Below are 13235 nucleotides of genomic sequence, written 5' to 3'. Positions count from 1 at the left end.
GTCCTCCCTCATCTCTTATCACAGTTTTTTGTTTATAATCTAATGTATCTAATATAAGGATTGCTACCCCAGCTTTCTTTTGATGTCCATTAGCATGATAAATGGTTTTCCACCCCCTCCCTTTCAATCTGGAGGTGTCTTTGGGTCTAAAATGAATCTCTTGCTGACAGCATATTGATGGGTCTTGCTTTTTTATCCAATCTGATACTCTGTGTCTTTTGATTGGGGCATTTATCCCATTTACATTCAGAGTAACTATTGAAAGATACGAATTTAGTATCATTAGTCACTGTTTTTGTATATTGTCTCTGTTCCTTTCTGGTCTGTGTTACCTTTGGGCTCTCTCTTCGCTTAAAGCATCCCCTTTAATATTTCTTGCAGGGCTGCTTTAGTGAGCAAAATTCTTGTAGTTTCCATTTGTCCTGGAAGGTCATTATATCTCCTTCTATCCTGAATGACAGCCTTCTTGGGTAAAGTATTCTTGGCTGCATATTTTTCTCATTTAGCACCCTGAATGTATCATGCAGGTCTTTTCTGGCCTGCTAGGTCTCTGTGGATAGGTGTGCTGCCAGTCTTATGTTTCTACCCTTGTAGGTTAAGGACCTCTTGTCCTGAGCTGCTTTCAGGATTTGCTCTTTGTCTGTGAAATTTGCAAACTCCACTATTACATGTAGAAGTGTTCGACCTATTTTTATTGATTTTTTAAATTTTTATTGATTTTGAGGGGCGTTCTCTGTGCCCCCTAGACTTTAATGCCTGTTTCCTTCCCCCAGATTAAGCAAGTTGTTAGCTATAATTTGCTCCAATATACCCCCCCCCCAACTCACTCTTTCCTCTTCTTCTGGGACCTCAATTACTCTAATATTGTTTCACTTTATGGTATCACTTATCTCTCAAATTCTACCCTTGTGATCCACTAGTTATCTCTCTTTTTCTCAGCTTCTTTATTCTCCATCATTTTGTCTTCTATATCACTAATTCTCTCTTCTGCCTCATTTACCCTGCAGTTAGAGCCTCCATTTTTATTGCATCTCATTAATAGCTTTTTTGATTTTGACCTGATTAGATTTTAGTTCTTTTATTTCTCAAGAAAGGGATTCTGTAGTATCTTCTATGCTTTTTCAAACCCAACTAGTATATTTATAATCATTAATCTGAACTCTAGTTCCATCATCTTATATTCATACTGATTAGGTGTCTGCCAGTCAGTACTTCCTCTTGTTCTCTTTTTTGAGGGGAGTTTTTCCATCTTATCATTCTGTCCAGGGAAGAATAGATGAACGAGAGAAGAAAATACTAAAATAGCAACAATGACCCCACAGAATTATGCACTAAACAAATCAGAAGAGACCAGAAACCGAGGAGAAAAAAAAAAAAAAAAAAGGAAAGAATATGATCTGACAGGTGCACAGAACAAAGCAATATACTAGATCTGGGGTGTATTTTGGTCTGTTTGTTAGAAAATTAGATCCCAAAATTGTAAAGAAAGAAAAACTTATGTATGTATATGTAAGTGTGTATATATATATATATATGTGTGTGTATATATATATACACACATATATATATACATATATACATACACACTTATGTATGTATACATATGTATACTTATGTATGTATACATATATATACATATATATAAGTATATGAGTATATATATATAAGAGCAATACAAACTTATATGTATATATGTATACATATATAAGTATATATAAGAGCAATATATATATTATATATATATAAGAGCATGTATATATATATGTATGTATATATATGTGTATATATATATGTATGTATATATATATATGTGTGTATATATATGTATGTATATATATATATATATATGTATATATATATATATATATGTATATATATATATATAAAAGCAATACACTTGATTCTGGGTGTATTTTGTCCTGTTTGTTAGAGGAAACTACATCCCAAAATTATAAAGAAAGAAAAGCTTATGCCTATACAAAAATAAAGTTAAATACAATGAAAGAATAGAATGTAATTTTAAAAATGAAAGAGTTAAAAAAAAGGTTGGTAAAATAAGAAATTTGTTGAAAAGGAAAAAGAAAAAAATTGAAAAACTAATGAATCATTAAAAAAAAAACCCAAATTCTATATTCTATTTTCCCCTAGTGCTGGAGTTTTGTGTTCTCATTGATCGGTAAACTTGGTCTTAGCCAGATGTTCCAGCTGTTCTTCTGGGGCAGGGGCCTGTTGTGCTGAATCTCAGGTTTCTTTGCCCCAGGCAGAATTGCACAGCCCTTGCCAGGGGGTCAGGCTAAGTAAGCAGCTCCAGATTGCTCTATGTGGCTTTTGTTCCCTGAAGGCTTTCTATGCTGCTTTAGAGGATAAAAATAAAAATGGCTGCATCCCCAATCTCCAGCCCCAGAGCTGAAAGATCACGGCCCCAATCCTCAGTGTACCTTTAGGGAAAAGCAGTCAGTCACTCCTGTTTCCCTGGTTTCCCTCTGCACTGTGTTCACCCAGCCAGTGACCAGGCGTTTTTATCTCAGGCACCTAACCCTGTTTGCAGTCTGCAAACTTTGCAGCCTCCTGCGCTGGCATACACCCATGCCACTCCTCCCGGGGGCTAGGAAGGAAGGTCTCACCTTGGTTCTGCTGCTTGCTGGGCCCCTGCTTGGAGAGTGGTAGCCGGCCTGTTTATGGCAACACCGAGCTGAGAGTCCACTCCTGGGCTCGCTGATTGCAGCCAGCTTCCCTGCTCTGGTGCCTGCGAACTCTGCTGTACTCAGGCAATCCTGTTCTTTCTGTAACCCCGGGGATCCTGAGACTACACTGTCCCACCTAGAATTCTGCCCCCCTTCACCACCTGAGTGTCTTTCAGGCAAGGACGTCCCTCACCAGAGCAGATTTCTGGGAGTTCTGATTTTGCGCTCCGCTGTTATATCACTTTGGGTAGCCGCTTAGGGAGGCTTCTTCCTGCCCTGGTTTACCTTCTGAAATATCACCTTGGGTTCACTTCTCCACACCTCCTACCTTGCCAAAAGGGGTCGCTTTTCTATTTGTAGAATTGCAGAAGTTCTTTTCTTAGATCTGTGGTTGAGTTCACAGGTATTCAGAATGATTTGATAGCTCTCTATCAGAATTCAGGGACCAGACGAAACTAGGGTCCCCTACTCCTCCTCCGTCTTCCTCTTCCTCCTAGGATACTGCTTAAAACAAAAAGTGCCAAATCCCGAGAGCAAGCTTTTCGTGCTTCATGAGGTAATATGGATCTACTTCACTCTTCACTCTATTCCATTCTATCTTATGTGAGGCCCATACATAAACTTAAAAGGAGAATAGAGGATATATTAAGGATTAATAAAGAAAACCAACATGAAGACTTTAAAATTACTGACATTCTATGCAATCGATTCTCTTTGATATTTTGCATAATATGGACATGGAAAGGTTTAGTAGAAAGATGACAGGCTCAGAAGCCAGTTGTCTGGGGGTGAGTCCTGGTTTTGCCACTTACAGGTTGAGTGTACTTAAGTAGGTCACTTGGCTTCTCTGAAGCTCTTTAAATTGGGGCAGTGATCATGGCTTAGCTCATGACGTGAGGATCAAATGAGACCTAAGAAGTTGTTTTGTAAATTCCTAAATGCCTCCAAAGAAGAAGATAGTGGTGGTGTTTCAAAGTATTTTTAAATATTAAATTTTATTTACCTTTCAAAAATCTGTTTTAAGTTAGTCATGAAATAAACAAGCTGTTTCGGGGTGGGTCTGATTATTAAAACGATGTTGCCCAGCTGTTCCTGACTTTAAGACAAAAGACTAAGCAAGATGAGGTAGGTTTATAGTCGAGAACAAAGGGTTTAGATTAGGTAGGACTAGGATCTAATAGCAGTTTGATTTGTTTGAAGCTGTAGTGTTTTTCTCAGGCATATTATTATTACTTTTTAAATTTTTTTATTTATTTTTTTTTCCTGGGCAATCACACATTTATTTCATCTTTCCATTTACATAGTTAGATTCTTTTTTTAAAATTTAATTTAATTTTATTTTTTTGATGTAAAGTTCGATGATTCATTAGTTGCGTATAACACCCAGTGCACCATGCAATACGTGCCCTCCTTACTACCCATCACCAGCCTATCCCATTTCCCCACCCCCCCTCCCCTCTGAAGCCCTCAGTTTGTTTCTCAGAGTCCATAGTCTCTCATGCTTCATTCCCCCTTGTGATTACCCCCCTTTCTTCTCCTACCGATCTTCCTACTTCTTATGTTCCATAGATGGGAGAGACCATATGATAATTGTCTTTCTCTGCTTGACTTATTTCACTTAGCATTATCTCCTCCAGTGCCGTCCACATTGCAGCAAATGTTGAGAACTCATTCTTTCTGATAGCTGAGTAATATTCCATTGTATATATGGACCACATCTTCTTAATCCAGTCATCTGTGAAGGGCATCTTGGCTCTTTCCACGATTTAGCTATTGTGGACAATGCTGCTATAAAATGTTCTTTAGATGCCTTCAAAAACTAAAAATAGATTTTCATGTGTTTGTGTTAGGTGAGTTAGTTTCCTGCTGAAGATGTAAAGATGATTAATTTACTACCACCTCTAATGTTCACTTCTACCCCAAAAGTCATACATCCACTTTGTAAGTCATTCTGGAAATATTTATGGAATCTGAACTCCTCATAAAAGTAACAATTCTAGTTTTAAAATATCCTGTTATGTGCAGTTTGCAGAATTTCAATATAATTAATGAGGCAAGAAGCTGGCACAGAAGTCATTGCTTAAAAACCCTCCTTAATTTTAGCCGTTCTGACAGGTATAAGGTGGTATCTCATCATAGTTTTGATTTGTATTTCCCTGATGATGAGTGATGTTGGTCCTCTTTTCACGTGTCCGTTGGCTATCCATATATCTTCTTTGGAAAAACATCTATTCCTGTTTCCACCTATTTTTTAACTGGATTATTTGTTTTAAAAATTTTTCCTTCCTATAGCTGTAAGTCTTGAGGTAATCTATAAAAAAGTTTCTTATTTTATTCCTGAAAATGAAAATTCTTTACACTAGCATGTCATATGCAGGAGGTTTGCTTGAGTTGGAGTTTTCAGTATTTCAGTGTGTATCATGAGTTCTGTATTATCTGTTATTGACCTTTTCGTATTAGAAAATGAAGCTACTGGCAGTGTTTATCCATACATGTTCGCAAATAGATGGAAAAGACTAATGTACTTCTAAAACAGGCTTTCCTCTGTATCTTATGAGAAAATTCTGACCTTTGATTCTTTCTTATTACTACCACTGCTGCTGCTACTGTTATTTCAATTGAATACTTAGTATGTGCCAGGCATTGTTCTAGGTACTCTAGATATATTAACACCTTCAATTCTCATAATAATCTGCTGACTAGGTAGTATTACCATCCCCAAGTTAACAGAGGAGGAAACGTGTACAGAGAGGTTAAATAACTCTCCTGGGCTAAGTAGCAGAACCAGACCCTTTAATGTTTGGTTCCAGAACACATGCCTCTGCAGTAGTGCCTACCACTAGTCTATTACACTGTCCCTGTTGTGATAGCACTCTGTGTATTGCTTATTCCATCATTAGGAAAATAGAGTATTTTCATAGTTGGAAAGGATAAGGAATTGCACAAAATACACTTATGATTATAGTGTGGATTTTAATGAACTTCTCTTGACTTATAAAATTTGACATCAGGAATTGATTTCATATGAAACTTCAATCGTGTGAAATGACTATGGGGTCAATTTTTATGAGCATATTAGAGAAAGGCGGTGATTAATTCCCACACTCAACCCAGATGCTGATACAGGATTAAGTGTGTAAACTACCACCCAGTGGTAATAGAGTGACTTGGAGAAGAAGTGGGTGTAGGACACAGCAGAGCTGCCAGTAAGTACAGTTTGCTCTTCTTTAGTGCCAGTCATTCAGAGAGCCAGAATTAGCTCATGCATGTTAACTTGGTAAACTTAAAATGACCGTGTATGATGTGGGGGTCAGTTTGGTGTGTTTAGGAAACTGTTTTGTTCAGGAAGAAACATTAGAAACTGTCATACATGTCTAGACAATCAGAATTGTTTATATCAGCAAAACAGTTTTCAAGGAAACATGATCTGACTCTGCATTGGTGTAGAGACCCTGGAAACCTTATGTATTTCTTGTAAAATGTTTCAATAGAAAGGAGCCAGAGAGTACAAGCCCCAGGTGACTTATTACAGATGAACAAATCAGGATCGTATGAAAAAAATACTCAGTGTCATTAAGTGAAGTACCTGAATATATTATAAACCCTTGAACACATTGACGATATCATAGCAGTAGTCACAACCATCACGACAAATGCATCTACTTACATTTATTGTGAATCAGGAAAGTGCTTTCTGTGTGTCATCATATCTCACCCTCTCGCAGATGAGAAAATGGAGGAAAGCAGAGTTAGTTACATGTGCAAGGTTATACAACTAGCAAGCATTATTCATTCACTTACTCAGTATTTATTGAGTATACCTACCTTGGGGCCTGGCACTGTTCTAGGGAGTGGGGACTTAGCAATGAGTAAACCAAACCCCTACTTTCCTAGAAGGACTTTACCTTCTAGGAGGGAGATAGAAAACAAGCAGATAAACGTGGAAGCATACTCAGTCAGGTGGTAATAAAGATTATGTAGAACAATAAGAGCCAGGAAGGGGGAGGAGTGCCAGGGTAAGGTAGACTGTTGTTGCTTCTTTATATGGGATAGTAGGGGAGACCTCTCTGATAAGGCGACCTTTCAGCAGACACTGGAAGAGAGAGAGGGATATTTGTAGAGAAAAAGCATTCCTGGCAAAGGAGGAGAAGAGGTCCCTGTGCTTGGAGTGCCTGAGGAAGATCAGAGAGACTGTATAGTTGTTAGGGGTGAAGGGGAGAATGGTCAGTCAGAGTTTGAACCCAGATTTTATCGGACCCCAAAGCCCACATTTTAACCACTACACTAATCCGATGGGGCACAGTATTACATAACCTACTGTGATTTTGGAGACCCTTTGTATTAGCAAAATGCATACTGTCATAGAAAAGAGGAGGACAACGAAGTTCTACTCTAGAAGTTGTGTGTCGAGTTGAGAATATGTGATAAATCCATTCAGTTTCGGGAGAGGTGCTTCGGAGAACAAAAGGTAGGGAACAATCGTGGACCATAAATTGGGGACCCTGGGAGTATAGTACATACCTCCCCTGCTCAGAATACTTTAGTGGTTCTCTACGGCCTTCAGAGTTTGGGAGACATTATGTAGCTTTCCCACAGCCTCATAGGACATAGACCTAGTTTTGAATGATGAAAAAGACCATTTTCATTACTGCTAAGCTATGCTGCTCTTTTCAGAATGTGAAATCCATTGCATACTCCTTGGCTTCCTGTAACCTACAGAATGAAAAGCCTTGGCAGGGAGCACAGGGCCCTACGTAGAGGAGCTCCTTCCTCCCGCGTTACCCTTACGTCTGCTGCCCCTCCCTTGCATCCCAGCATGGAACAAAACAGTACTCTTCAGTGCCATGTACATGGGACTTTGTACTGAAACGAAATGTCTGAAATGTCCTTCTCCCTCTTGTTTTCTTGTTTTGTGATGAAGATTTTATATCCTCCTTGAAGACTTTACCACTTTCTTTCCCAGACTGAGTTACAACTTCTTGCTGGGGCTGCTTTCAGAGCTTACATATCTCTGTACTTGCTCATCATTTCCAGTGGAAATCATTCTTTGAGTCCCTGTCCTCCTAGCCAGGATTAGAGCCCTTGCTCTGTGCTACCGGAAAAATCTATGCAACATGGATCTGCCTCTTATCACATTTTTGGGGGGGTAATTTTTCAGCCTCTTCTTTCAGACTCTAAGTCATTGAGAGCTGGTGCCTCGCTTTGATCTGTGTTGCAGCCACTGAGAGGAGCACTCGGCGTAGTTTATCAGCTCATTTAAATTAAACTTAGGATATTGGATGCTGAGTTATAATGATGACAGGTTTGATCAGAGCAAAACAAGTAGAATTGGTTGAGCAGTGATATTAGTTCACTCAGAAAAAATAGATGGTAATAAAAACAGTGCTATTTAATGAAAGATTATTGTGTGCCAGATATTAAACTTAGTGCTGAAACACATCATTCCATTATTCTAAATGAAATTCAAACTTGAAAGATACACCTTATTAGGTATCACTTTAAAGTTAAATTGTCATATTAGATATAACTTTTAAAACTAAACTGTAAAAAATGCATTCATTTTCAAACTATTGCTCACTGGATAGTGGGAGGTGTTAGTGGGGCTTTAAGTGGAAGGGAAATGTCCTTAGAAAGGGACAGACGTCATCTTTGTTTTTTTATACTCAGTTTTTAAAGTGTTACTACAAATGTGTATACTTGGCTACATGCAGAGCTCTTCCGGAAAGAACACTGTTCTCATTTATAATTTGGACATGGCATGGTGGGTGAGACAGAGGGCTGTTGGAAAAGTGAGCCCAGATGAGACCCTGAATAATGCAGTGCTTCGTGCTGGATCAACGGTTAATTGTAAAGGCTTCAGAAGTGCTATCCTTAAACCGAGGGGCAAAGTAGGCTACTTAACGCCATGGTCACTTAGCCTAATTCCTGACTTTCATTCAGTACAAAACCCATTCATTGGGAAGTCTATTGAGTAGCTTTTGAACAGGAATTCTCATTCCTGATTGCTTTGTGTTTCCCTGACAAGAATGCTATCTCAAACAGATAACGCTTGTAATCACTGATAAATCATTTTTAGACATGTTTTTAATTTTGGCTTATAACCATTTATATGTTACTCTAGCAATGTTGAATTATACTCTGAAATATCATTGAATGCAAATCTCAAAACAATTTATCATGCAATTTTTCACACTTCTCATAGCACGATGTAGCTCTTCTTCCTGCCCTCTCCCTCCCCAAAAAAGGGGGGGTTGATTTTATCATCTCTTTAATTTCTCAATAGTTTGTGCTGAGTAAAGTGGATTAGATATTCTTAATATTTAAAGCCTATCAGTAGGAGAGGCTATATTAGTGCTCAGAAAGGATATTTAAGACATTATTCTGCTTTCGACTCTTTTCTTTATCCAGTTGACAGTTATTCTAAAGTTCTTTGGTGGTTTTATTGCAGTGACCCAGCTGCCAGAGCTCTGTGGGAAGCCTTACTGAGCACCAAGCACAAAGAGGCAGTGATGGAAGTCCGGAGACATCTAGTGGAAGCAGCAAGCAGAGAAAACCTGCCAATCAAGATGAGTATGGGTAAGCACATCTGCTGCTAGGACAGTGACCATAGGCTATGAGGAAGTTGATTTGAGTCTCTCTGAACCGTGGGACAATCCAACCAACAAGGCATCTCAGTGAAAGTATGGACTCTGAGAAACAAACTGAGGGCCTCAGAGGGGAGGGGGGTGGGGGAATGGGATAGACTGGTGATGGGTAGTAAGGAGGGCACGTATTGCATGGTGCACTGGGTGTTATACGCAACTAATGAATCATCGAACTTTACATCAGAAACCAGGGATGTACTGTATGGTGACTGACATAATATAATAAAAAAAAAAGACATTTGTAAACTGTTGAAACAGTAGGCAGGGAATAGGGACGCACTGCCCTCAGGGTTCAGCAATGACCTCCCTTTTTAGACTCAACTTTAGGAACTAACTAACTTCCTCCCTCCCTCCCTTCCTCCCTCCCTCCCTCCTTCCTTCCCATCCATTTTCTCTTCCCCTCTTTCTCTTTCTTTCCACAGTTCTAGATACACATTAATAACAAGTGTGCTTACTGTATGGAGTTCCTTATCCATAAGCATGGTGAAACAAGGACAGATTCATATTGTGAATCAAGAAAAGTAGGATTGCACAAAGATTTGGTTGATAAGGTTAATTTATATTGCAGTTCAATGACGTACCCTTATGATGCTATCACAGAGCAGAAATCAATTTTTATTGCTCAGTATGGGACTCTTGAAAGATCAACACACTCTACTTTTCTAAAGGACTGTATCTTTTTAAAAATATCAAAGCCAGAAATAAATTGTTAAAAAAGACAGGCAACCCCATGTGTTCAAGTTAAATCTTTGAGTTTTCTGTTGACCAAAGGAGGAAAAAAAAAGCCTCAGATGAAATGATCTGCATTCTCCCCAAACTCCAGACATGGGGAGAGAAAAAAGAAGGAAAGATACAGACAATTGTTAGCAAACTTTGTTTATAAGAAGGACTGAAAACATTGGCCCAAATCACACTTTAGCCATGTGCCAACTATAATTTGGTAAAAGCTTAACAGTGCAGCTCCCCGTTTCTGCTTCATATCACTAGTCAGAATTTCTGGTGTGTCTCATTTTCATATACCAACAAATATATCACCATGAACAGTAAGGGAAAGATCTGGTGCTTAAACATAATAAAACATTGGTATTTGAAAATTCCTTATCACATAGCTTATCATAAAAAAATTCATGCTGTGGTCTCTTAGGTGGCTGGAATGCTTTTTCTAGCACCATTTAAAACTATGAAATATGCTTTAAACTGTGTGCTATTCTCCCAACCCCTACTGTAAATTCTACTGAGGTATACATTTTTCTGTGATAGAGGTTTCTAATAATTTTGAGACATTAAAGAGAAATTTTAATTTCGAGATTGAGGATTCTCTTGTATTTAAATTGACTGAGAGGGATCCCATGATTCTAACCTCAGATCTTAAATATAACATTTCTCAGTACAAGGTAAAGTCATAGTAAAACATTACGAACACCAATAGAAAGAAACATCATTCTGTGAAAGGAAAAACGTTTAATTGCTAAAACAAAGAATAAAATTCATTTTATCATTTCACATATAAACACATGCCGTCTTTCTAAGAGCTTGTTATTAAATTGTCAGTTAGCTAAATAAATGTATTCCAGAGAAGTGATTTTTAAAACATTGTAAACCGAATTGAATTTTTCCCACTGGCTTTCAAAATGAAAAATGTATCCTGAAAGTACAAAAGAAATAGACTCTGAGAAACCCATTTGTTTGGATCCAAAATGTGCACTTACAGAAGAAATGAGTAGAAGATGCCTGTCTCAGTTTCTACATTTTACGCAGCCTCTGTCTCCCTGGAGTCCTTATGCGGTTGGAGGATCTTCACCGATTTGTCCTCTTGCTCTCTGCAGAATGGACATACTTCCCAGTGTTTAATGGGTGGCTGGAAGATCCTATAGGAGCTGAAGGAAAACAGATCTCTATGACATCGTTCTTTCTTTTGCAGCCAGATCTCTTGGCAAGAATATTCTCTTGATTCCTCTGTTGCTTCATTATTTTCTTGCTTATTAATCTAGTGCAGTCTGGCTTCTGACACTTTTTTTACTGAAAAGTCTCCCAGACCACTAAATATAAGTTCGTTTTTCTCAGTCCTCATCCTTCTTGACCTCTTTGCAGCATTCACTTCTAGACTTGGCGCTGCCTTGTGCACGTAATTGTGATGGGATGCAAAACCAGCTATGTCTGGTTCTGTCACCGAAGAGCCAGACTTCAACTTCTCTGTCCATAAAAATAGGGAAAATATCTATTTCCTGCAATATTGAAGGAGAAAGAAAGCTCAGAGCAGAATGAAGTTTCTAACTGAAGCAGACTGGGATTGATGTATTGTGGGCCTAGAAGCAGAAGTCTGGGAGAAGGAATCTACATGGGAAACCAGATTATGAGAAGGTTGTTTGACAAGAGGGAAATCAAAGCAAACAAACCGAGTTCAGTGATTTTCCCCTTTCTGGGAAATATGCTTACTCACTTTTTCCCATTCACTTGTCCTTTTCTAGTCTTTATGCTGAGTATCTCCCTTTTGATAATGCGTTCTTTCTTTATGCAGAATTCTAAATGGTTTTCCCATTTTCAGCTTAGTTATGATTACTTTCGGTCGCTTTGTTCCTGAGTCTGTTAATCCCCCAAATTACCTTGCTTGTATTTGGAATTTACAAGCTTTTGTGGTCAGTTTTGTAGAAAAATCTCTTGAGCTAATTTCCAGATAATAATCTGATCTATTACATTGAGATATGTCTTACTTTACTCTCCAAGTTCTGGGCACTGTAGTGTCTGCTTCATATACTCACTATTACATGGAGTGAGTTCTTTCAACCATTTGTGAAAAGACGAGCCTTTCCCACCTTTACCATCGCAACTGCCTCTAGTTTGGAGCCACAGACAGAGCCCTAGTTTGTTAATGTCCCTCCAAAAGTGTGATGTCCAGAGCTGAAGAATGATGTCTTGGTCTTCACCTCTTTTTAGGTACTCTACTTCTAATGAAGCTCCGAATGAGATTAGTGAGTTTTGCTTCCCACCAGTGCCACACTCACTATCATTTCCTCCTTTACTACTTCCTACTACTGGCTTTAAAAAGCAGCAATAAATCAAAGCACTCTACAATTTTACTCAATCTATACTTTTTCCAACAGCATTGAGGATACTGTGTTTACTATATTGGTATTTGAGTTCTTCCAGTTCTGACTGGATAACAACTACGTTTCGATCACATTTATATCTTTTGCCTTCATTTTGGAGAATTTTATCTGGGATTAAGGGGAGTATGTGTGCATACATATCCATGTGTTTGTGTCTGTGTCCATGTCTGTGTGTGAAATGAGTGGGGAAATTGTCAAACAGCAAAAGGGATAGCTTAAAACCCAATAAGACCCACATACCATGTGATATACGGTAATTTACAAAAGATGAAAAAATCTGGCTGCCTTGTAGGACACATACACTGATTATTAACTCTCACACTTCCTTGTCTTCATATAGAAGCTGTTACCACAATTTGAGGATTGGGGAAGGGAATTGATTTTTACTTTAATGGAGTTTTACACGATTTGTTTCTTGCAAGCCTTTCAATAATCTTATGAATTTGGTACTTTTTTGTTACTCCCATTTCGCAGACAAGGAAAACTGAGACCCAAAAAGGTGATGTTTCTTTTCCAGGATTCTGTGCCAGTTGTGGGTTATTGTCTCTCAGATCTCACTTCGCCCTTCCACTCTGTAGCGCTGGGACTCTGCAGACCACACTTCTGCTCTTCCAGCTGGCTCTCTGCTAGAGGGAGAGGGCGAGGCTGGTAAGGAAGGAGCCATGTGCCCCTTCCTCTCTGCTTCCTGCGACCTTTCCTTCTGCTTGGCAGGTTCAGGCCGGCACTACCGCACCCCAGCAGCGCCAGGGCACCTGGTGGTAGCGGCTGAATTCTTTCTGCAGTTTGTGGGCCCGCCCCCT

General features: G+C 38.8%; 1 protein-coding gene across 3 annotated transcripts in view; it reads left to right on the top strand.

The window, feature by feature from the left end:
* The window catches only part of SCFD2 (sec1 family domain containing 2), a 426762-nt gene that overhangs the window by 63491 nt on the left and 350036 nt on the right, over positions 1-13235 (top strand). For all 3 annotated transcript variants that reach the window (XM_026508880.4, XM_057309879.1, XM_026508881.4), the window contains exon 3: positions 9133-9260. In XM_026508880.4, coding sequence (XP_026364665.3) covers positions 9133-9260 — 128 coding nt within the window. The remainder of the gene's footprint in view (positions 1-9132; positions 9261-13235) is intronic.

The sequence above is a fragment of the Ursus arctos genome, unplaced genomic scaffold, assembly GCF_023065955.2.
Source record: "Ursus arctos isolate Adak ecotype North America unplaced genomic scaffold, UrsArc2.0 scaffold_9, whole genome shotgun sequence".
Lineage (NCBI taxonomy): Eukaryota > Metazoa > Chordata > Mammalia > Carnivora > Ursidae > Ursus > Ursus arctos.
This window is presented reverse-complemented; position numbering and strand designations above follow the sequence as displayed.